The 25881-nt window shown below is 48.4% G+C and overlaps 1 protein-coding gene across 4 annotated transcripts in view; it reads right to left on the bottom strand.

Moving 5' to 3' along the window:
• Positions 1–25881, bottom strand: part of PTPN11 (protein tyrosine phosphatase non-receptor type 11) — a 93175-nt gene that overhangs the window by 25532 nt on the left and 41762 nt on the right. For all 4 annotated transcript variants that reach the window (XM_008272268.4, XM_008272270.4, XM_008272269.4 and 1 more), the window contains exons 4-6: positions 24399–24591; positions 23224–23340; positions 22189–22302 (exon numbers count right to left, since the gene is read on the bottom strand). In XM_008272268.4, coding sequence (XP_008270490.1) covers positions 22189–22302; positions 23224–23340; positions 24399–24591 — 424 coding nt within the window. The remainder of the gene's footprint in view (positions 1–22188; positions 22303–23223; positions 23341–24398; positions 24592–25881) is intronic.

Raw genomic sequence — 25881 nt, 5'->3', positions numbered from 1 at the left:
AGTTCCTGGCTCCTGGCTGTAGCCCTAGCCCAGCTCTAGCTGTTTCAGACACTTGGGGAGTGAGCCAGCAGGTAAGACCTCTATCTATCTATCTGTGTTTATCTCTCTCTCAAATAAATTATAATTTAAAAAAATGTTTATCATTCATTTATTCATACAAAAGAATGCTCTGCAGTGTGGTGGAATGAGAAGGCCATGCCAAGATGGCCGCTGGCAACAGAAACTGCCTGGCAACAGGCTGTGATTGGATGGTTTCAGAAACCACATGACAGCAGAGTCTGCCTGGCAATAGGCTGTGATTGGATGGCTTCAGAAACTGCCTGGCAACAGGGTGTGATTGGTTAGGGCATAGACCGCCCCTTGACTAGATTGGCTGCCTTGGCTATATAAGCTGCTGTAGCAACTGAAATAAACAAGTCTGCAGGCTGCTTCCCTCAGGCCTGCTTTCACCCGGCTCCCAGGGGTCTGTGTGGTGACTCCACGCCTCTTGCCCCCACCACACTCCTCATCCCAGAAAGAAATCAACAGCGACACTGCAGTCATTTAAAAAGAGGTTCTAGAAGGAGTGGGTGTGTGATGCAGGCTGCACCACTGGTTGGGATGCCCATGTTCCATCTCAGAGTGCCTGGGTTTGAGTCCCTTCTTCATTTCATATCCAGGTTCCTGCTAATGAACCTGGGAAACAGCAGATAATTGGGTTACCACTACCCTTGAAGGAGACCTGGATGGAGTTCCTGCTCATGGCTTCTGCCTGGCCTAGCTCCAGCTGTTGAGGGAATATGGAAGAGTGAACCAGCAGATAAAAGTTCTGTGTGTGTGTGTGTGTGTGTGTGTGTCTTTCTCAGCTGTTTTACCTATCAAATAAGTAAGTGAACCTTTTTTAAAAAACAGACATTCTAGGACAATATTTAATGCCTTGGAAAGACGCTCAGAGGTGAAATGGTCGAACTTCTAGAACAGCAAATGGAATGACCTGCATGCTTGCATCCACCTCTGTACATAACAACAGCTGAAGGGTTTGCACCAAAAAGATGACAATGATTTTTCTTTTTCAGAGTGGTGAGATCATGAAATCCTTTTCTGCTTTTTTATTGTTTCTCCTATGTGGGTAGCATGGACCTAAGTACTTGGGCCTTCTTCCACTGCTTTCCCAGGTACATTAACAGGGAGCTCAATGGGAAGTGCAGCAACAGAACTCAAACTGGCATTCCACTATTGGATGCTGGCACTGCAGGCAGCAGTTTAACAATTTAAAGATAACAGTTATTAAGAATGAAAACCAATGAGTCCAAATATCTTTATCCAAAATGTATGGGATCAGGCTTCAGATCTGGTTTTTTTTCAAACTTTGTAGTATTTGCACAAAGTGAGATATCTTGGGGACAGGACCAAAGGCCAAGCATGAAAAGCCATGCATTGGGCCAGCACTGTGGCACAATGGGTTAAAGCCCTGGCCTGAAGTGCCGGCATCCCATATGGGCGCCAGTTCGAGTCCTGGCTGCTCCTCTTCTGATCCAGATCTCTGCTATGGCCTGGGAAAGCAGTAGAAGATGGCCCAAGTCCTTGGGCCCCAGCACCCACGTGGGAGACCCGGAAGAAGCTCCTGGCTCCTGGCTTCCGATCAGTGCAGCTTCAGCCATTACGGCCATCTGGGGAGTGAACCAGCAGATGGAAGACCTCTCTCTCTGTCTCTCTCTCTCTCTGTAACTCTTTCAAGTAAATAAAATAAATCTTAAAAAATAAAAAAACTCATACATGTTTCATATACACCTATACACACAGCAGAAAGATAATTTTATAGAATATTTTTAATAATTTTGTATATAAAACAAAGTTTCAGGGTATGAAATTTTCTGCTTATGGTCTGGATTTTCAGATTAGGGATGCCAACCTCTATTGGTGTAGAGCAGACAAATAATAAGATATGACCATGTTCTTGAGGAGCTTGAGACCTACCTACTTGGATCATTGATTTATTCAGAACAAGCCACAGGCCAGCTCTTGGACTGGGATATTGGAGCACAATGGAAGCGTGGTTTTGGTGCCACTGGGTGATAGGCACACAATCCCTATGAGTGAAGCTTTGCAATCTCCCCAGGCCAAAAGCCCAAGTCAGTGCCACAGGTGGACAGCCTGCGTCTACACAGACACCTGCTCTCCTGAAGTCCCCCCAGCAAAACCTGGCAAGATTAAGTGAATCCAGGAAGGACAGAGCCAAAGAGGGAGGATGCAGATCTCGGCTCCCACGGCAAGCATCAGGAAGGACACCTCTGCAGGAAAAGGAGGTGGTAACGCACTCAGGAAAAGAATACAAACCAAGCCACACAGCCGCAGGGGCTGGCCCACTGGGAGAGGGGACATGGGGAGTAGAGACGGCACCTGCCGCAGAGTCAGACACGAGCAGCCCGAATGGCGCACATTCAAGGGGGTGGATGTCACTGTCACAGCTGCCAGAGTGCCTCCTTAAGGGACCACTATTTTCCACCAACCCTGGTTTTTAATGGCGAATCTCAAACTGGCAATTCAACAAAGTAAAAGGCTCGCTGAAGGGAAAAACAATCTTTACATAAGCTAAGATGGCTACCTCTCAAACATTCTGATAAGGAGAGACAGAGGCAGTAATTCACAACACACAGCCCTGTCTTATTCCCTTTTCATTTGTCTGAATTTCACAGACAGGTAGAAAAGTCAGGGTTTTAAACCGGTGTTCGACTTGGTTTCAAAATGTGATAATCAATCTTGACACGCAGCTCATAACGAAAGTGTTTAGATAGCTAAAACCCACACAGGAAAAAATACAAGGCATGGAGAACTCTGACAATGAAATGGTCATCTAAACCTTTAAATGAGCTCAGATTGGATGATCAAAGACTCCACGTTGTCATTTCCGTCAACTGCAAGCCGGTCTTACCAGGCAATGCTGCTCTGCAGGAAGAAGCTTCGTTCCTGACTTTTAGGCAGGTCATTAAGGTGAGGTTCAAAAATAAACTCAAATGCTATGCTGAATCAGTCACTTAAATATTAACCAAGATGATGAAGTGAAACATCAACCAAAAACTACAGTAATAAGGGGTAGAGTCTGGAAGTCGTAAATGACTTGATTGAAACAAACTCAGCAGTCAGGCATCCAGGTCCTCACTGATGAACCAAACTTCACAGGATGCTTCCCTTGTGGGGGGCACACGGGCAGAGCAATTGCTATGGAAAGTGAACTTCCAGGGTCGGCGTGGCACTGCAAGTTAAGCCACGACTTGCAGTGCCGGCATCCCCTACCCAGAGCGCCAGTTCAAGTCTCAGCCACTCTGCTTCTGATCCAGCTCCTGCTATTGCTCCTGGGAAAGAAGTGGAGGATGCTCCAAGTACCTGGGGCCCTGCCCCCACATGGAAGAACTGGGTGGAGTGCCAGCCTCCTGGCTTCAGGCTGACCCAGGCCCAGCCATCACAACTATTTAGGGAATGAACCAGTGGATGGAAAATCTCTTTCTCTATCTCTCCCTTTCTATCATTCTGCCTTTCAAATAAATAAATCTTAAAAAAGAAAAAAGGTCCTCCAGTCCCCCCTGTTAATCATCGTCCAACTTCCTCCTTCAAGATTAAGTCCAAGCTTTTCAGCACAACACACGAGACCTCCTCACAGCTGTTACCTGGGGCCTGTCTCTAACCGCAGCCCCCTCTGCTTTGTTGTGCCACCCAGCCTGTCTGTCCCTCAGTCTCCCCAAGTATGAATGGGGATGATCCTGTTTCTCTATGTATAGGGTCGGTGTAAGGGTTCAATGAGATGCATGTAAGTTGCACACAGAGCCAGGAATACCACGAACCGTGTACGCAGACGCTGGCTGTGGCTGTTACGTTAGTAGTAGTAGTAGTACATGAACTCCATACTCTGCTAGTCCTCGTGTGTCTACACACCAGCAGCCAGCCAGCACCGCCTGGGAGGCCCCAGGTTTACTCAGTCAAGATTTCCAAGGGATTCAAGTGTACACTACAGTCTGAGGAGTGCTGCCCCTGCCCAGCCACGCTAATGACACACAGGGTCTTGGCGTCACCTGACTCCTCTGATGTGCCAGGCCCTGCTGCCTGGAATTCCCTCTCCCCCTGCAGCACCTCTGAGTAGTTTTATTTTCTTTTTTCTTAAACAGTTCCTCCCTAAGGAGCTTTCTCTAACCCACTCGGCCACGCACTAGCCTCCTCTGTGGCACGTGGTACTTAGCACATCATCTGCAGTACCAAGCTCCCTGAGTGCACTTCTCCCACAGAACCCCAGCTCAGTCCTCACATGTCCAGCCACATGCAACACAGTGCCCAGCACTCAAAATGTGTTTGCTGAATGAACGAAGGAAGGGAGAGGGGAGAGAGAAGCAGGGAGGGAGGGGTACACCAAGCACAGACTGGCCTGGGGATGGTCGGGCACTGCAGGCCCCGGCCTACCCACAGCCATTGCAGCCATTGGGGAGTAAATCAACAGATGGAAGATTCTCTCTCTTTCTCCAGTGACTCTTTCAAATAAATAAATAAATAAATGTTAAAAAAATAAAAAACAAAAAGACATATCAATACCTTCTCCCAGGCATCAACACAAGAACTGGATAAAGAATAAAGAGAAAACTACTTCTCATATGTAAAGCCAATGTTACCTACTTTAACAGGTAGCACCAAGAACCACCATCTCCACAGGAAGGAGACACTGGGGCCTGACGGGCATCAGGCACAGCTGTGGCTGGCAGTCATCGCAGATTCACAACGCCTAACAGTGCACGTCTCCCGAGCGCATCTAACTAGCTCCTTCCCTGGTGCCCAGACCACCCTCATCTGTGCCGCAAAGCCCACACTGCCCAAACAGGCTTCATCCCCCTCGGTGGAAAGCTGCCATCCGTCTAGAGTGAGGCCAACAGTAAAAGGCATGGAAGCTGTGACTTCCCCGCTTTGCCCACAGAGGCCCCAACTGCACGGGGCTCCCATCTGCTCGGGAAACTCTCCCCCAGCCCCACCAGGCTGCCGGCCCCCAGGAGTCAGGAGACCATTTCTGGCCTCCAGGAAGATCTCATTTGCTAGGGCTTATCTTGCAGAACCTTCCACTCCCCAGCAGCCCCTGGGGCACAGAAAGCTGCTAAGGACCTGTCAAGCTGAATGTCACTGCGTTTCCATCCCCACTCCCCACTGGGCCTCCCTGATGAAAGGGCTCAAGACAGGCAGCAAAAAAAGACAATGGGCAGCTGGATACAGACTGAAAAATACCGCATTTCCCTAAGTAATACCATCAAAAGGGATCCGAGCATAATTACAGTACCTGATCACGCGAGAGCATGCAGATCAAAAGCCACAGACCACAACTAACCACTAAACCTTAAGAAACACCCAGAGAAAATCCATGTTGATCCATGCTGTGTAGAGGCACTACCAACCACGGGTGGGGCAAGTTTTCACTACGCAGAACCTCCCTTATATTTCTGACCACTGATTGAACATGCTTTGCTTGCTCCCCACCTCTGAAACCCTGTCAACCTAAATGGCTTTAGCAAAAGGCCCAGTCACTGTGATGACCAAAATAGACTCCCATAGGCTTCTAAAGCCTTCCAATTGCAAATCGCTGGAGCTGGCTGCTGACTAGAATTTCATGAAAGGAAGTGACTGAAAAGAGCCAGGGGTTGGGGCCAGTGCTGTAGCTCAGCAGGTTAACACCCTGGCCTGAAGCTCTGGCATCCCATATGGGTGCAGGTTCGAGACCCGGCTGCTCCACTTCCCATCCAGCTCTCTGCTATGGCCTGGAATAGCAGTAGAAGATGGCCCAAGTCTTTGGGCCCCTGCACCCGCGTGGGAGACCCGGAGGAAGCTCCTGGCTCCTGGCTTCAGATCGGCACAGCTCTGGCCATTGTGGCCAATTGGGGAGTGAACCACTGGATGGAAGACCTCTCTCTCTCTCTCTCTCTCTCTCTGTGTAACTTTGACTTTCAAATAAATAAATAAATCTTCAAAAAAAAAAAAAAAAAAAAAAGAGGCAGGGGTTGTAACGGTGGTTGTTAAGACTTTGATTAAGGCCGGTGCCGTGGCTCACTAGGCTAATCCTCCGCCTGCGGCACTGGCACACCAGGTTCTAGTCCCGGTTGGGACACTGGATTCTGTCCCAGTTGCCCCTCTTCCAGGCCAGCTCTCTGCTGTGGCCCGGGAAGGTAGTAGAGGATGGCCCAGGTCCTTGGGCCCTGCACCCGCATGGGAGACCAGGAGAAGCACCTGGCTCCTGGCTTTGGATCAGCGCGGTGCACTGGCCACAGCGGCCATTGAAGGGTGAACCAACGGTAAAGGAAGACCTTTCTCTCTCTCACTGTCCATTCTGCCTGTCAAAAAAAAAAAAAAAGACTTTGGTTAAGACATTCACATCTTCTGCTGCCTGCAGTGCCAGTAACCCATATGAGTGCTGGTTCAAGTCCCGGCTGCTCCACTTCCGACCCTGGGAAAGTAGCAGAAAATGGCCCAAATGCTTGGGCCCCTGCACCTACGTGGGAGACCTGGAAGAAGCTCCTGGTTCCTTGCTCTTGGCTTCAGCCTGGCCCAGCCCCAGCCGTTGCAGGTATTTGGGGAATAAACCAAAAGATCTCTTTCTCTCTCTCTCTCTCTCTTTCTCTAACTCTTTCAAATAAATAAATAAACAAATCTTAAAAAAAAAAAAAAAAAAAAGACACCTGCATCCCACCCTGAGTGCCTGGGTTCAGTCCCAGCTCTGGTGCCTGACTGCTGCTTCCTGCTAATGCACATCACAGGAGGCAGTGATGATGGCTCCAATAACTGGATTCCTGTCTCCTGTATGGGAGACTTGGGCTGCGTTCCTGGCTCCCTACTTCAACCTTAGTCCGGCCCTGACCATTGTAGGCAATTGGGGGAGTGAATCAGCGGACAGGAGATCTCTATATATATATTTATGTGTGTGTCTCTCTCTCTAGCTAGCCCTCAAATATTAAATAAATATGGGTGGTTATTTGTCACCACTAGGGATGTCTCCATCCCATATCAGATTGCCTGGGCTCGAGTCCCGGCCCTGACCCCAATCCAGCTTCCTGCTAACGGGCACTCTAGGAGACAGCAAGTGATGACTCAAGTACTTGGGTCCCTGCCACCCACACAGGAGACTTGGATTGGGTCCGGCTCCTGGCTTCAGCTGGGCCCAGCCTAGCTGTTGCCCGCATCTGAGAAGTGAACCAGCAGATGGGAGAGCTCTGTTTTTCTTTCTCTGCCTTTCAAATAAACGAAAATAAATAATTTATTTTTTAAAAAGTAAAGGAAGAAAGTGGAGCAAAAGCATCGCTGGTAGGGCGAGTCATCTGTGGGCCCCGGGACAATGCTCCAATGACCATTCTGCCTGCACGGCTCTGAGCAACAGGGCCAAAGTGCCAGAGGGGAAAATAACTGATGCCACTGACCACCGAGGCCAGAACAAGCTGTGCCATTGTTTACTTTTAAAAACACGGCCGAGTGTGTGTGCTGGACAGGGCCAGGCCACGGAGGGGATAGAGAGGGAAAAAACAAAATTAATGAAATGTCAGCAGGTGTTAAGGCGGGGGTTACTATACTATTTTCTCCACTAATGGGTCTGTTTGAAAATTTCAATAAATAAAGGGTGTGATAAACACGCTGATAATAAATAGATAAAAAAGCTCCTGCTAACCCCCCCCCCCCCAACTCGTGGCTGTGACTCCAGAAGGAGAGAGAAGTTGAGAAGGGCTGTCGGACAGACGGCCTCTCCGCTTGGACGCCATGAATAATTAAGACAGCGGTAACCACCTGGGCCGGCTCCAACACCAGGCCTCTGATGGGACTGCTGCCTCCCTATGGCATCTGGCCGCTCCGCGGAGCAACTCTGCAGTGTCTCCTCCCAGCCTCTCCCCTGCCGGCTCTGCAGCAGCAAAGGCCCTGCTTTCTGACGCTGCGCTGCAAGTCCCGGCTGCTCTGGATCTGGGGCAGCTCTTCCTGAGCGAGGGCGGCGCTGCCCAGGAATGAGGAGGACACCGCAGACGCTCATGGCCAGGGCAAGTCCCAGCTGACCGACACACTCTCAAAGTACCACGAAGGCTTTGATTCTCCACCAGGTGCTGTGTAAGCCAACTTTCACCTCCACCCCTCCAAGGAGGGGGTGAGCACATCAAAAAGCTAATTAGGGGCAGGCATGTGGCACAGCCATTAAGATGCTGCTTGGGACATCCACACGCCATATAGGGGTCCCTGGGTTTGAGTCCTGGCTCCACTTCTTATTCTAGCTGCCTGCCAATGTGCACCACGGTCTCCATGTGGGAGACCCAGAATGAGTTCTGGATCCTTGGCTGCCGCCTGGCCCAGCCCTGGCTACTGCGGGCATTTGGGGAGATAATCAACAGATGGAAGATCTTTGTCTCTCTCTGCCTTTAAAATAAAATGAAGACAAGTAATATAAAGTTTTTTTTTTTAAAGAAGAAAAGAAAATTAATTAAAAAGGCATGGCCCCTAAAGAACAGGTTCTGACACATGCAACAGCAGCAGACTGTACAAGACAAATCTATAATTAAGTGAGTAATTAATTACATGGTATGGAATTGAAGGAGTGAGAGCCACAAAAACTAGCTGCAGAGGTTGCTGTGGGAGCCCAGGCTGGACACGGGTGAGCACAGGAGGATGGGAGGCGCGAGACAAGTGGGGGGCGGGGTGTCAGGTGCAAAGGCGGCTCAGTGCGCTTGTGGGCAGGTGAAGGAGCCTGGGTGGTGAGTCTGGAAGCGGTGCGAGGAAGGCGAAGGAAAGGAGGTGGCAAAGGAAAGGAGGTGAGGTGAGGAGAGTGAAAACATGGAGGGGTCTGGAGACTGGGCAGAAATTTCCACGGCTGGGTGAAAACAGATAGGGGATGGGAGATGCCAAGTTCAAGTTCAGCCAGCCACCTCCCAGCCACCTGCCAGCCACACCCCGGGGACGACCTGCTCACTTCTGGAAGTCGGTTTCCTTGTCTTCAAAGGAAAACGCTACACCTCTGGTAGGAAACAGGGAGCCACTGGAGGGTTGTGAGCAGAGTGGTGACACGAGAGATCCCAAGAGAAGACTGGCATGAAGGGTGAGTGGGGGGCAGAGGGAAAGGTTAGAGAGAAAGGGCAGCTTTTGTCTTCTAAGCTGCTGAGAGCCTGCACTTCCGGCCTCAGGCAGGAGCCCTATTCTGCTGCTGCCCCTGGGCAGCCCTGGTCTCCTCATCTATCAGAACACGCGGCAGCCACACAGCCTCCCTCACAGGACCCAGGATGCAATGAGACGCCTCCGCAGTGCAACACGCAGGACCATGCAGGCAATAAATGCTGCTTTTCTTCCTTCCTCTAAGGCCAGAAAGACATCAGGAAAGAGAATCAACAGGACTTGGAGAGAGGCGGGGAAGGGGGAGCCCTTTGAGTCAAGGACACTCTGCGGGTCCCCGTCCAGAGAAGAAATGAATGCCAGCAGGGACGGGGCAGTTAAAGGGGATCACTGGCTTGAAGGAGAAAACAGCAGGGCCTGCTTGGAAAGCTTGAGTTTGAAGAGCCGTGACAGCCAAGAAGAAAGGTGGAATGTACAAGCCCAAAGTCAAACCAGAGCTCAAAAGCAACATGAACATGGGGGTGACCAGAACAGGAGGAGATGGCTGTGTTCTCCAAGGACCGTGTGTTCACAGGAAGGCTCTCAGAGAACCACGAGCGAGCTACGCCGGAAGAGGATGCAGTGAGCAACAAGGGCACGAGGAGAGAGAGGGTGTGATCAGGGTGCTGTGGCTGCAGTTCAGACATCAAGAAGGGGCAGCAACCAGGAGCTGGCCAAGAGGCTGGACACACCCACAGAGGGGGCTGGAAACAGACTACGCGGTCACCGCAAGAAGGCCACTGGGGTCTTTCCAGAGCATCATTTCATTGCATCAGAAGTCACATAACAAGACTAAAGAACGCGGGGCAGGCACCGTGGCACAGCAGGTGACGCCACTGTGTCTCATATGGGAGTGCCTGGGCTGGAGTCCCACCTCCACTTCCTAACAAGCTTCCTGCTAATGCACCTTAGAAAGCAGCCGGTGAGAGCCAAAGTGCTTGGGCTCCTAACACCCACAGGGGAGACCTGGATGGAATTCCAGGCTCCCGTTTTTGGTCAGAGAGAGAGAGAGAGTGAGCGAGAGCAAGAGCGAGAGAGCATGGGGGATGAAGGAGAGACAGGGACAAAAGAAGAAGAAGAGAAATACTTCACCACAAACACCTTTCTCGAGCATGGAGCATTGAGCTTGTGGAAGCAAACCTCTGTCCACGGAAACGTTCTTTCCCCAGGAAAGCAGCAGCTCTTCTAGTAGGCAACTGGGAACTCGCACCGAGATGGAAAACGCTGGCAACAGCACAAGCCCACCATCCCGGAGGGTTTTAAGCAGGAGACTGGAGCCCTGGGTGCGGCTGCCACCAGAGATCACCAGCCAGAATTCTCATGTGGGACGTGGCTCTGGGCTGCACTTGAAGCTTTGTTTCCGTCAAACCTAACCATCTCACAGCAGGATTTCCAACCCTCCCCAAGCAGGACACAATCGCATGAAAGCAATCAGACTGGACTGTGAGCTGGGAGACGCTCCGGCCTCTCCAGGAGACCCACGGGTGAGCAGGGCAGCAGGGGCGTCCAGGGACAGCCACGTGGCCGCCCCTGCTATGACAACCGAGAACAGCTCTTCCCACTTCACAGAGGAGAGCCTTGCATAATGGAAGGAGCTGGGTTCTTTTTAAAAACAACAACGGAATTACTACAGGAAACACGTTTTACAGCACTAAGAAAAAAGTAACCTCAGTTAATAGGGTATTACACGGGTGTTTTGGCTCATTTGGGGCTGAAAGGGGTTGGTACTGGAGGTTTTTGAGTTTTTTTTTTTTTTTTTTTTTTTTTAATTAATCAGAAACAGGAAGTTTAAAAATAAAAGCTGTCAGAAATTCAGCACTGCAAACCCAGATTAGATCTTTCTGGACATTTGCGTACAGTGATCTCAGAGGATAAAATGTGAGCCCAGGGGCCAGCGCTGTGACGCAGCGGGTTAACACCCTGGCCTGCAGCACCAGCATCCCATATGGGCACTGGTTGGAGACGCGGCTACTCCACTTCCAACCCAGCTCTCTGCTGTGGCCTGGGAAACCAGTAGTGATGGCTCAAGTGTTTGGGCCCCTGCACCTGAGTGGGAGACCCGGAAGAAGCTCCTGGCTTCGGATCAGCACAGCTCCGGCCGTTGCGGCCATCTAGGGAGTGAACCAGTGGATGGAAGACCTCTCTCTGTCTCTACCTCTCTCTGTAACTCTGTCTTTCAAATAAATAAAATAAATCTTTACAAAAAAAAAAAAAATGTGAGCCCACCAGGCCTCAGATGGGCTTGAGATAAAGACGGACTGTAGGAGAGAGAAGCAGAACATCTCAGAGCAAAGCCCAGAACACTCCCCAGAACTCTGAAGCAGCAGAAAGCTGTTTTCTTGCTGAATATACACAAGGGTCCGAATTAACAGAACGCTCTCTCACTACCGAAAGTGGTCAGATTCAACATGCCACAGACACTTCTCTGCGCAAACCACTTGCCAGGCTCTCTGTGGATTCTGCTGCCACAGTAAACCAAGAATGACCTTGTCTTTGTGGGGCCCATGGACTGCTGAGTTTTTTTCTTTCCTAGATAAACACAGCCGAAAGAAAATAACAGGACCTAGATGGGTCTCCATATTGGTTCCTTATCAGTTTTGCCTGAGCAAAATCTCTCTCTGTTCCAACAAATCTACTAACGTTATCTGCTTGTATGGATTCCTAGTATCTGAAACCAACAACCATACAAATTATTCACGTACCATAGAGACAAGGATTCCCTGCCCTGCACACATGGAACAGAAAAGACCAATATAGCCATGGAGAGGGGCATCAAGGAAGGTCTCCACGAGAAAATGCCCCTGAGGCTGGGAACTCAAGAGTGAAGAGGGGGCCAGCGCTGTGGCACAGCGGGTAAAGCCCTGACCTGAAGCACCGGCATCCCATATGGGCGCCGGTTCAAGACCTGGCTCCTCCACTTCTGATCCAGCTCTCTGCTGTGGCCCGGGAGGGCAGTGGAGGATGGCTCAAGTCCTTGGGCCCCTGCACCCACATGGGAGACCAGGAAGAAGCACCTGGCTCCTGGCTTCGGATCGGCGTAGCTCTGGCCATTGCGGTCATTTGGGGAGTGAATCAATGAAGGAAGACCTTTCTCTCTGTCTCTCTCTCTCACTGTCTGTAACTCTACCTGTCAAATAAATAAAATCTTTTACAAAAAAAAAAAAAAAAAGAGTGAGGAGATGTGAGCCAGGAAGAGAAGTGATGAAGGAAGAATGTTCTAGCGTAGTCGCAGCTGTAACATCACAGAACTCACTGCAGAATCATGCTCCAGACAGACGTCTAATGGGCGATTCAAACTCTCACATGTCCAAAATAAAAACTGGTCCCCTCCTCCAAAACCTATTCCTTCCAGTCTTCCTCATCTAAGTAAACAGCAACTCTGTCCTCCCAATGGCTCAGGCTTTCACACCACCCCTGACGTGGCTCTGTCAAGTCATGTGACCTGTAACCTCCATCTCCAAATCCTGACAACACAACCTGTGAAACAGGTGCAGGACCCAACCACCTGCCCACCATTTCTCTGCCTGGGTAACAGCAGCAGCCGCTTTACAGGGCTCCCTGCTCCCCCTTCTCCCTCCGGCTGCCCTCCCCCCGCAGTTCGCGCTCACAGCCCCGCTGTGCTCACTCTCCATGGACTTCCTCCCTCCTCCATGCACAAGGCCAAAGCCTTCCACTGACCACTATCCGGGCGCCGTCTGCTCCTCCACCAGACACTGCTGCACTGGCCTGCTTGCTGATTCTACGCCAAGGCTCCGTGCTCCCTTTGTCTGGAACGCGCTTCCTGCGCTGACATGATGTGTGCCTTTATCTCCCTCAGGTCTCTGCTCAAACGCCATGTATCACCGAAGACCTGGGAAAGCCACGCCTCACCAATTCACCCTACTTTTTTTTCTAATACTGACTGATTGCTTGAGTGATTTGAAAGGTAGAACAACAGAGAGAGAAAGACAGAAACCTTCCATCTACTGGTTCACTTACCAAATGGTTTCAACAGCCAGTGTCGGGCCAGGCTGAAGCCAGGAACTAGGAATTCCATCTTGGTCTCCCACATGAGTGGCAGAGGCCCAAGTACTTGGGTCACCTCCTACTGTCTTCCTTGATGGGAAGCTGGATGGGAACGAAAACTGGCACGCCAACAAGGAATGCCAGCAATGCAAGCAGCAGCTTAACCTGATGTGCCACAACACTGGCCCGCTCTACTCTGTTTTCTTCATAGGAGTGATCATCATCTCACGTGCTGGGTATTTAACTGTATCTTTGTTTACTATCTGTCTCTTCCAATTGGACGTTAGTTTTGTAAGGATCAAGACTGACTTCTTGGGACAGGCATTTGGCACAATGGTTAAGTCACCACTTGAGATATCGCATCCCATGTCAGGGTGCCTAGTTTGAGTCCCAGCTACTTCACTTTTAATCCAACTTCCTGCTAATGCGTATTCTGAAAGGTGGCATGGAATAGCTCAGGTCCCTGCTCTCCACATAGGAGATCTATGGGCTCCTGGTTTTGCCCTGGTCCAGCCCTGGTTGTTATAGGCATTTTGGGAGTGAACCAGCATATGGAAGATCTCTCTCTCTCTCTTTCTCCCTGGCTCTGCCTCTCTGCTCTTCAAATAAAATAAAAATAAAATTAAAAAAAAGATTTTTTTTAAACTGATTTGTTCATTGCTGACATCCCCAGACCCTAAAACAGAGCCTAGCAGAGTCTGTGTTCAATAAATATTAGTAGGGGGAAGGAAGAAAGAAGGGAGGAAAGGAGAGAAACCAACACCATTGGTGTCTATAGTCTTAGGTGATATTTTTGGGATGTCTGCCCACCTTACTACAACCTTCCCCTCTAAGAACCACTTTTCCCCGAGGAGGGCAGTCCACGGCGGACACACCTCGTTCACATGATCATGCACTTGGCATTGCTCTTTGGACTCCAGATAGGTAGCACCTGAACCCATGAGAATTGCTGAGACTTGGGTACAAAGACTGAAAGTTGCTAGTTTCAAAATATATATTTTTAAGATATATTTATTTTAAAGGCAAAGTTACACAGAGTCAGAGAGAGAGAGAGAGAACGAGAGAGTGAGAGAAAGGTCTTCCATCCACTGGTTCACTCCCCAAATGGCAGCTGCAGCTGGAGCTGGGCCGATCCAAAGCCAAGAGCCAGGAGCCTCCTCCAGGTCTCCCAAGTGGGTGCAGGGGCCCAAGGACTTGGGCCGTTTTCCACTGGTTTCCCAGGCCATAGCAGAGAGCTGGATTGTGGAACAGGCAGGACTCGAACCAGTGCCCACACGAGATGCTGGCACTGCATGCAGCAGCACCAGCCCCTCAAAATCTATTTGAGAGGGAGACAAACACACACACACACACACACACACACAGATAGTAATAGACAGAGACTTTTCATCTACTATTTCACTCCCCAAATGCCTTCAATAGCCAGGGCTAGGCCAGGCTGAAGCCAGGTGCCCAGACATAATCCAGGTCTCTCTTGTGGTTGGCGAGGACTCACGTACTTGAGCCATCACCTGCTGTCTCCCAGCGTGCACACTAGCAGGACGCTAGAACTGGGAGCAGAACCAGGACTCAAACCCAGGCACTGTAATAAGAGATGTGGCCATCCCAAAACGTGTCTTAACCACCAAACACCTGCCCCTACTTTCCATATCTGACAGGGGTCGGACAATCTGTAAGTCAAGAAACTGAAAATCTGCTGATGGAAAAAGACTAGAAAAGATGAGGAGGGAACAGGGATTCTGGACACAGAGAGGGCAGCAAGCTAGAGGAGGGTGGAGAGGAAGAGTGAGGCCCAAAGGACTGGCAGCACCTAGATCCTCTAGGCAACCGACCCTGACGTCGGTGAAGGCAAGCGCCCAGGCTCAGACCAGTGTCCCCTGGCAGCTCAGGCCTAGAGGACTCAAAAGGGAGGGACAGGCACAGAAGGCAAACGCCACATAAAGGTGGCCATGCAATACCCACCTTGCCACGAGGCACAGGCTGACTCAAGCCTGGCATAATGTGCCCATCGCAAGCGCAGACGTACAGAACCATAAACTGCCATGCCACTCCTTTACTGTCAGGCTCACTGGGGCAGAACTTTACTGGATGTCCATAAATTTGGAAATATTATCCACCTCTTTACATTCATGAGCAGATGTGAGATGTTTACACGGCTCAGAAACGGGCAATCTCCAGGAAAAATCAAAGACTTAGATTCATGGCATTTTGATTACACAACATATCCTAGATGGAAATCATCAACCTGAATTTATTTCAGTAGCAAAGGAGAAAAAAATCAACGAGCTTTAACGAAGACTTCGTATTTTAAGATGCGTCAAAAGCAAAGGTAATTTATAGGTATCTTCTGGGTAAACACACCAGAAACGATGCACAGTTTTACAGAAAACCAGGAGCTGAGCAGAGACAAAATTTAAAAAAATGGCTGCCAGGGTTAAATTACTGCCAGCGTCATTTTCAGAACCATCAGGGCCCAGATTTATCACCCTCTGGTGCACGAAGGTATAATCACTGAAGTAACACTGCCTTGCTGTGTTCAGTTTGGCTTCAGAGGATTTAAATTATAACGGGGGGATCTGCTTCCAAGGATCTGCTTTTTTCTAGAGCGGTTTGCTTTGTTCTCGGTCTCATTCCCCTGGGTCCAACCTGAAAGGGCGATTTTTTTAAAAACTGGCTGAAGTGGAGAAGCAGGCACGTAAGAGAGCTAGCAAGCAGGACGCCAGCTCCTGAGACACGCTTCAGTTTCGAAGAAATGTTAATGCCCTGATTTAGGGCACCGCCTCAACCTGACCTCTACAGAGACCTTGTATGGCTGTGATCTTGTTATTTTCCATTTCCCTCTAAAGCCAACTCAATTTCCCCCTTTTTGTTACAAATAATGTATAAAAGATGAGCTGAATCTGAGATGTCACAGAGTGAAACCATCAGGTCAGCACTTAGATCCACTGTCTTTTTCCATCAGAGAGCTGGGCTTCTAAGGTCATATCTTGATCCCAATGGGACCATGAAAAGCAGCCCTTGCCACCAGCTCTCTGGCAAAGTTTTGTTTTTGTTTTTGTTTTTTTTTTAATGATTTTTCTTATTTATTTGAAAGGCATATTTACAGAGAGTGAGGAAGAGACAGAGAGAAATCTTCCAACCCATCATTCACTCCCCAAATGGCCACCAACGACCAGGGCTGGGCCAGGCCAAAGCATTTTTGCAAATGCAGTCATTCCACCTCTCTGCTAAAATTTTTAGATCCAAAGTCACTTTAGGAGCCAGCACTGTGGTATAGCAGGTAAAGCCACTATCTGCAATGCCAGAATCCCATATGGATGCCAGTTTGAGTCCTGGCTGCTCCACTTATGATCCAGCTCCCTAGTAATGCGCCTAGGAAAGCGGCAGAAGATGGCCCAGGTACTTGAGCCCCTGTACCCACACAGGAGACCTGGAGGAAGCTCCTGGCTCCCGGCTTCAGATCAGGCCAGCTCCAGCCACTGAGCTGTTGAACCAGCAGATGGAAGACCTCTCTGTCTCACCCTCTCTCTCTCTGTAACTCTGCCTCTCAAACAAATAAATAAATCTTTATTAAAAAAAATAACTTTCCATGAAAAGTCATTTATGTATAGATCATCATTTCTGAAGGAAATATAAGACTAAAAAGAATTCAGATCACAAAATAACTTCCTTATATTTAACTGACATTTTAATTAACAACAGTATTTTGCAGATGTTAAATATGCTAACCAAAATCTTGTCTAATATATAATGAAAGTTAAGGATGGGAAACAGGGGCAGGCACTGTGGGGCAGCAGGTGAAGCCGCTGCTTGGGGCACTTTTCACTCCACATCAGAGAGCCAGTTCAGGTCCTGGCTGCTCTGCTGGCCGTCGTTTCCGGTCAGTATACCCTGGGAGGCAGCAGATGACAGTTCAAGCACTGGGCCCTGCCATCAACAGGGAAGATCAGTATGAAGTTCTGGGCTACAGGTTTCGGCCCGGTCCAGCCCTCACTGTTGTAGACATCTGGGGAGTGAACCAGCAAATGGAAGATCTCCCCTCTCCCTCGCTCTCATTCTCTCTCTCTCTCTCTCTCTCTCTCTCTACTTCTCTACCTCTCTTGCACATGTGCTCTCTCACTCTTGCTCTGCCTTTCAAGTAGATGAAAAATAAACTTCTTTAAAAAAAAAAGATCAAGACTATTTTAAGAAAGATGAGAAACTATTATCATTTTTTAACTTAAAAAAAAAAAAAACAGGAAAAGACACAAGGACATGGTTATCATGACCCTCTTTGTAATTCATTTAGAAATTACCCAAATGCCTATCCATACGTTGAATAAACTGTGCTTCAACCACACAATGCAGTACTATGCAGTAAAAAAATGAATGAAGAGCATCTTCAGATACTACCATGGACTGACGTCCAAGATCCTGAAAAGGTTAGAAAAGAGTGTATGTAGTGCCGGCGCCGCAGCTCAATAGGCTAATCCTCCGCCTTGCGGCGCTGGCACACTGAGTTTTAGTCCCAGTTGGGGTGCCGGATTCTGTCCCGGTTGCCCCTCTTCCAGGCCAGCTCTCTGCTGTGGCCAGGGAGTGCAGTGGAGGATGGCCCAAGTGCTTGGACCCTGCACCCCATGGGAGACCAGGAGAAGCACCCGGCTCCTGCCTTTGGATCAGCACGGTGCGCCGGCCGCAGCACGCCAGCCGTGGCCACCATTGGAGGGTGAACCAACGGCAAAGGAAGACCTTTCTCTCTGTCTGTCTCTCTCTCTCACTGTCCACTCTGCCTGTCCAAAAAAAAAAAAAAAAAAAGGCAAAGAGTGTATATAAAGTTGCACTATGTTTGTTTCAGAAAAAGTAGGAATATAGGAATATATACATATTTCCTTACATTTTTAACACGTAATGATAAATTACAGTTTTTTAACTACAGTTAAATACAGAGAAGGAAAGGACAGGGATAAAAGGAATGTATTTAGTTTATGAAACCTGACTTCCAAATCGAAGTGCATGCTCTGCATAATTATAAATAAAACTTTAGGTTCCAATGTAAAATGACAGAAGTAAGTGAATGCACACTCCGCTCATTTGTAACCACACAGAGAATGACAAATGAATTGAAGGCACTGATCTGACTCTACACCTCTCAAGGATTAAGAAAGAAACTGCAAAAATATTCAACCATTTTCAGTAATCAGATTAAGAAGTGTTACCATTTTGAGGCAATGTGGGATGCAAGCAAATAAGTCATCACGTAACAGCTTTGAGAATAGAAATTCTAGCACCAGAGGAAGAAGATGCAGAGGTAACCAAGATCAATGAGGTTAATAAAAACTCCAAAGTCCTGAACTTGATTTGGAAGTATCGTCTGAACTCAGAATGTATTTTATTTCAAGGGAAAAAATTTTTAAAAAACGTCTAGCCCCATGCACTGACGAGGTCTAGAAGTAATAACCAACCTAGCAGCAATGAACTCTGATACCCAGATTACAGTCTAGAAACACCACTTCCCTTGAAATGAACAAAGAGAAGGAAGGAAAAGGGGAGGAAACGCAGAAAAAGGGGAGAGGTCAGCCCACTGGGTGGGGGAATGAAAGACGCAGTTCTGCACTGCAAAGCAATTAGCCCGTGAAAAGGCAATCCACCAGAAAGAGGAATCAAGCGGGGTCTGCTCAAGCTGAATAGAAGGGCTAGAAGCCAGCCCGCAGAGCTCACACTGCAGCACCAGCATCCATATGGGCACCAGTTCAAGTCCTGGGCTGCTCCACTCTGACCGAGCTCCCTGCTAATGCGCCTGGGAAAGCAGCACAGGATGGCCTGGGTCCTTGGGCCCCTGCACCCGCATGGAAGACCTAGAAGAATCTCCTGGTTCCCAGCTCTGGCACTGCAGCCATTTGGGGAATGAACCAGTGGATGGAAGACCTCTCTCTGTCTGTTTCTACCACTCTCTGTGGCCCTGTCTTTCAAATAAATAAATAAATCTTTTTTAAAAAAATCTTAACAGCAAATATGATAATAAATTTTGTAGACAGAAATACATCAAATGTGTTAAACATCCATGAGTATATATTGATATAAAATAAAACTTTACAGTATGTTATTTTGATTTTTAAAAATATTTATTTTTATCTATTTGCAAAGCAGAGTTACAGTGAGAGAGAAAGACAGAGATCTTCCATCCACTGGTTCACTCCCCAAAATGGCTGTAATGGCTGGGGACTGGCCAGACAGAAACCATGAGCCTGGAGCTTCTTTCAGGTCTCCCACATGGGTAGCAGGGGCCCAAGTACTTGGGCCACGTTCCATTGCTCTTCCCAGGCCATTAGCAGGGAGCTGGATAGGAAATGGAGCAGCCAAGACTCGAACTAGCACCCATATGGGATGCCGGCATCACAGACAGCAGCTCCACCCACTATGTCACAACAGCCCCAGAACGTTATTTTGGAAACTACTTAGAAAAAAAAAAAAAAAAAAAAAAAAAAGGCCGGCGCCGTGGATCACTTGGTTAATCCTCCATCTGCAGTGCCGGCATCCCATATGGGTGCTGGGTTCTAGTCCTGGTTGTTCCTCTTCCAGTCCAGCTCTCTGCTGTGGCCCAGGAGGGCAGTGGAGGATGACCCAAGTGCTTGTACCCCTGTACCCCATGGGAGACCAAGAGGAAGCACCTGGCTCCTGGCTTTGGATCGGCGCAGCACTGGCCATAGCGGCCATTTGTGGGGGTGAACCAACAGAAGGAAGACCTTTCTGTCTCTCTCTCTCACTGTCTAACTCTACCTGTCCAAAAAAAAAAAAGAATCAAACATCCCACCAAATAAATAATGAAGAATCATAAAATTATAAAATCATTACCTTAGAATCCCTTATGAATCAAGGGGTCCAAGCAATAAATATCAGTTACTGTTCAGAACATAAAACCAGAAACCACACAGGACTCAAGTGCCTGCTGATATTTCACTGCTATGTAGTCTTGGCAAAGAAAAACTTTTTTTTTTTTTTTTTAAGATTTATTTATTTATTTGAAAGAGTTACACAGAGAGAAAAGGAGAGGCAGAGAGAGGTCTTCCAACTGCTGGTTCACTCCCCAATTGGCTGCACTGGCTGGAGCTGCACAGATCCGAAGCCAGGAGCCAAGAGCCCCCTCCTGATGTCCCATACAGGTGCAGGGGCCCAAGGACTTAGACCATCTTCTTCTGCTTTCCCAGGCCACAGCAGAGAGCTGGATTGGAAGTGGAGCAGCTGGATCTCGAGCCGGCACCCATATGGGATGCCGGCATTGCAGGCGCCAGGTTTACCAGCTGTTACCCACTACGCCACAGCGCCGGCCCCAGAAAAACTTCCAATAGAACTTCTGCTTCTGATTCCAGTTTCCTGTTAATGCACACCCTGGGCTGCAGCAAGTGATGGCTCATGCACTGTATCTCTGCCACCACAGGGAAGACCTGGCTAGAATCCCAGGCTCCTCTTGGGCCTGACCCAGCCCCAGCTGTTGTGGGCATTTGGGGATTGAACCAGTAGATGGGAGCTCCCTCCATCCTTCTACCTCTGTTTCTTTTTCTCTGACTTGCAAATAAGTAAAATAAATAAAAAAGAAATGATTGCTGCAATGTTGCATTTTGTTAAGTAGGCAGAAGGGGTAGAATGAGGCAAGCGGTGAGCTGGAGAGTTTGAAATCCCGGCTCGTTACGTTCGTCATCGCTTTTCAGGGATGCTTTTCAATGCGCAGCTCCTTTAGGCAAAAATCTGTTCTGCCTTGCTCATTACAGTGCCCTTAGCACTTGACCCCACGCCTGATAAGAGAGAATAAGCCTGGACTCAAGTCTCTGCTCTGCGCTGTTGGGCCGCACCCATCCCCAGTGCTGGAGCTCAGCCCATGTCAGGTCTGGACAGTTTAAACTCCCTGAGCCTCAGCTGTGCACCTGCAGAACGGAAATGTTAGCCAGCTCACCGTGCTGCTCTGACACGCCAGGGCTAAAAGGGCAACACTGCCCAATCGTTCATTCCACAACTATTTGTAAACGCAAAAGTCTCACCAAAAGTATGGAATGATCAGTTCCATCAAAAAGAACAGTCATAACGAAATGATGGCGAGCATCATGGCACGGAGGGGTAGCCTGCTGCGTGTGACGCCTGCATCTCACATTGAAGTGCCCGGGATCTTGGATGGCACCCAACCCCCACTTCCAAGCCAGCTTCCTGCTAACGTGCACCCTGGGAGGCACCCTGGGAGGCAGCAGAGCAAGGCTGCCATCCACGTGGGAAACCCAGATGGAGTCCCTGGCTCCTGACTTCGGCCTGGCCCAGACCCAGCTCTTGTGGGCATTTGGGGAGTAATCCAGAAGGAAGATTATCTTTCTCTCTTTCAAATAAATAAAAAAAAACTTTTTACATTATGTAAGCATTAGCTAAATATAAATACTCATTCAACAAACATTCATGGAGTTTCTGCTACGTGCAAGAGACCTTGCTGAGTGCTAAATGCAGAGGACAACCACACAGGGCAATATGCCAGAATTTCTGTTTTTGAACAAGTTTCACTCAAATAGATGCGAACAGAAAGAGATCACAGTGTCGAAGGTAAGTTACACGGAAGAGCAGGAGAACTGCGCAGAGCCCCATCAGGGACATTCTCCACCCAAGCTGCTTTCAGGAGAGAAATGGGTTCCCTTAGCTTCCCAACGATACCAAGTCAGTCCTAAATTAGAGCCAACATGAGCCATTTGTCTTTGACTTACTCACTGCAATAAGGCTATAGATTTTTTCTAAAGACCCCAGTGAATGCTGGAAATCCTCCAAAGGAATTAGATACTTTTGTTTTTCTGAGTTTCTGCCAGTGGTCCAAACCAAAAAAGCCAAATGGAGCTGTTGGCGCGCCCGTTCCGTACTAACTGCCAACTCGTCTCTGGGAACACAGCGCCCTTCTATTTCAAAGAGGCCCCTCAGCAACTTGTTCCACGTCAATCAATGGCTGAATTAAGAAAGGATGTCAGATTCAAGTGTTTCAGATCCAAGTCCAAAAACAAGACCAACTTCTCTTCTACCAAAAATAGGATTTAATAACTTCATGTGAAAAGCTTTTTAAGAACTTACCTCAAATTCTTCCCAAAAGCCTTGCTTGACTTTATCTGTGGTCTCGGCCAGTTTGCTCAGTTCTCGAACACGGCTCTCTATTTCAGCTGCGTTTATACGGGTTGTATTGAGGGGCTGATCAAGTTCAGCAGTAGGTGTAAAATGAAGAAAATATAATGTTAATATATAAAGAAAGCCTGCAGGCAAGGACAGGCCTCTCGGGATGCGGTATGCCACAATAAAATTCTCAAATTCAGGGGCAGGCGTTCGGCCACTTAGGACACCTGTCTCCCACATCAGAGTTCTAGTCCTGGTTCTACCTCTGATCCTAGCTCCCCACTTATGCACAGCCTGGGAGGCAGAGGTGAGGGCCCAAGTACTCGGGTCCCTGCCACCAACATGGGAAACCCAAACTGAGTTCCAGGCTCTGGCCTGGCCCAGTCCTGACTGTTGTGGCCATTTGGGAAGGGAATCAGCAGATAGAAGCCTTCTCTCTGTCTATCTCTGACTCTCTTTCAAATAAAATGAAAATAAATAATAATAATTTATTTAAGTTTTCAAATGCAGTTTCACCTTCTCTTCTGTGCTGCTAGGAAACGAAACTTTCTTCAATTCCACACACACATTACTCTGCTGATAAAAATTCAATCCTATTTTTCTTTATAAATAGACCACAACATTATTTTGAAAAATTCTATCATCTGCCACTGTCATAAGGGTGAACTCCGAAATAGCAACAACTTTAATGTCCATGTGGTCACCTAACAACAACCAGAGTGGATCCATGCTGAAAGCTTCCTCTAAAGCCATCAGGCTCTTCACAGACACCAGTGGAATTCCACAACATCTGGACTTGGTTTCCAGACACCACGGAGGTGGCCAGTGAACACAGCATACAGAAGGAAGGACTAAAGAATCAGTTACAATTGAGGCTGAAGAACGAGCACATGGACGTTGACAGCGCTACTCTGTCTACCCCTGTAAGTTCGGAAAACTCTAAATTGGGGTTTCAAAACTTTAAAAGGAGAAGGAGCTGTAGCTTTCTGAGCCACTTACCTGCTTGAGTTGCAGCACTGTGCCCAAGGTTTCTACCATAGGATTTTTCTTGTAATGTTCCACCAGATCTGTCAGAGAATCAAACCGCTCTCCTCCACCAACATCGTATTTCAGTTCCTTTCAAGACAAAAAGACGGCATGTATTACCTTTGTGTTTAACTATTGTGCTTCCTGCATTCCTGTGTTCGCGGCAGCAATATCTACAATAGATGGGATACAGAAACAACCTACACGTCCAGCAACGGATCAGATGAATAAAAATGGGGGAGGGGGGAGTGCTATGGGACAGAAAGCTAAGCTTCTGCCTGTGGTGTTGGCATCCCATAGGGGTGCTGGTTCAAGTACTAGCTGCTCTTCTTCCGATCCAGCTCTCTGCTATAGCCTGTGAAAGCAGTGAAAGATGGCCCAAGTGCTTGGACCCCTTCACTCACACAGGAGATCCGGAAGAAGCTCCTGGCTTCAGATCGACCCAGCTGCAGCCACTGCAGCCATTTGGGGAGTAAACCAGTGGATGGAAGACCTTTCTCTCTCTCTCTCTCTGTAACTCTACCTCTCAAATAATAAATAAATCTTTATTTTAAAATGTGGTGTGTGTATGTATATGTGTGCATGCACAAACACTGGAAAATTATTCGGCCATAAAAGGGGGGAGGGGGAGCAAATCTTGACATGTGTGACAACATTATACTTGCAGACATTACATAAGTGTAAAAGGCCAGGAAAGAAAGGCAAACACTTCATGAGCTCACTCACAACTGGAAGCTAAAAACACACCCATGGTGACACAGAGCAGAACAGTGGTCACCAGGGGCTGGGGCAAGGGGCGGGGCTGGCCAGAGTGCACAGCTTTCAGTAGGATGCGGAAGCGCAGGGGCCACAGTCAGTAAAAACGTCTTGTCAGACTGGACTTTGCTAGAAGAGTAGATCTCAAGCATTCCCATCATGGGGGGAGAGGGGGTTGTTAGGCATGATTTAATCTGCCAGAGATAACCTGGAAGTAAATAACTCAAAAGAGTTTTGAAATCCTGAAACAGTTATAATCAACATACCACAAGTGCAGAAGCCCTTGACTAAGCGCAGAAACGCTGACCTGGGCCGCACAGCATCTGTCTCCTCGCAGGTGAAAACCCCCCAGGGTGACAGTTTGCAGCCCTGCAGGCCGGGCGGAGCATTACCTGACAGCGAATCATGACGTGGGTCACCTTGGACTTGCCGTCATTGCTCTCCACCTTGTCGTCGCCAGTGCGGACGGAGAGAACAAAATCTCCAGGGTGGCTCTGGCTCTCGCGGACCAGGAAGCTGCCATGTTTTCCTTTCTCAGTCAATAATTTCTCTGCTTCTTTCCCAGAGAGGTGCCCGTGAAACCACCTGGTTTTAAGAATGAAAACAAATTGAGTTCCACTGCCAGTTCACAACATTCTTTTCTAAAACTACCGTAAACACTCCAGTCATTGCTAACGTTTCCTGCAGAGTAAAACCCCAGGTGAGGACCACTGCCTCATTCATTCACAAGCAAAATTCATAGCCTCACCACATTTTCCCTACTCAAGACAGTATGCCACTGGATTAACTGGCTTGCTCTTGCAATTTCGTATGATATTTTGCAGATCCTATCTATGATTTCATATGATCGTCCACACGTATGTTCTGGATACAAAGCATCCTTCTCATCACTGAAATGATTTTTTTTTTTTTTTTGACAGGCAGAGTGGACAGTGAGAGACAGAGAGACAGAGAGACAGAGAGAAAGGTCTTCCTTTGCCGTTGGTTCACCCTCCAATGGCCGCCGCGGCTGGCGCGCTGCAGCCAGTGCACCGCGCTGATCCAAAAGCAGGAGCCAGGTGCTTCCTCCTGGTCTCCCATGGGGTGCAGGGCCCAAGCACTTGGGCCATCCTCCACTGTCCTCCCGGGCCACAGCAGAGAGCTGGCCTGGAAGAGGGGCTACCGGGACAGAATCCGGCGCCCTGACCGGGACTAGAACCCGGTGTGCCGGCGCCGCAAGGCGGAGGATTAGTCTACTGAGCCACGGCACCGGCCAGTCTGAAATGATTTTTAAGCATGGCACATGGCACTGTATGGCAGATTATATAGAAAGTTTATATAAATTTCAAGGAAATAGCAATCAATCAATAAATAAATAAACAAAAAACTACCATATATAGTCAGCTCTCCTAAGACAATTACGAATTAGTCCCGGCAAGGGACTCATCAATCTCACATAAGACAGAATTTGCAGTCCAGGAAGACGGGAAAATGACAAAAATGTTACAATGACCACTCGACTTTTTAAAAGAGCCCACAGTCATTTGGAGACAAATGTCTTCCAGTTTTTCAATTAAATCTCTCATTTAAAAAAAAAAAAAAGATTTATTTATTTATTTGAAAGTCAGAGTTACACAGAGAGAGGAGAGGCAGAGAGAGAGAGAGAGAGAGAGAGAGAGAGGTCTTCCATCTGATGGTTCACTTCCCAAATGGCCACAATAGCCAGAGCTGCGCCCATATGAAGCCAGGAGCCAGAAGCCTCTATCAAGTTTCCCACTTGGGTACAGGGGCCCAAGGACCTGGACCATCTTCTACTGCTTCCCCAGGACATAGCAGAGAGCTGGATCAGAAGAGGAGCAGCCGGAGGCCGGCGCCGCGGCTCACTAGGCTAATCCT

The sequence above is a fragment of the Oryctolagus cuniculus genome, chromosome 21, assembly GCF_964237555.1.
Source record: "Oryctolagus cuniculus chromosome 21, mOryCun1.1, whole genome shotgun sequence".
Classification (NCBI taxonomy): Eukaryota; Metazoa; Chordata; class Mammalia; order Lagomorpha; family Leporidae; genus Oryctolagus; species Oryctolagus cuniculus.
Note: the sequence above shows the minus strand (reverse complement) of the source record. Positions and strands in the feature narration are given on the sequence as shown.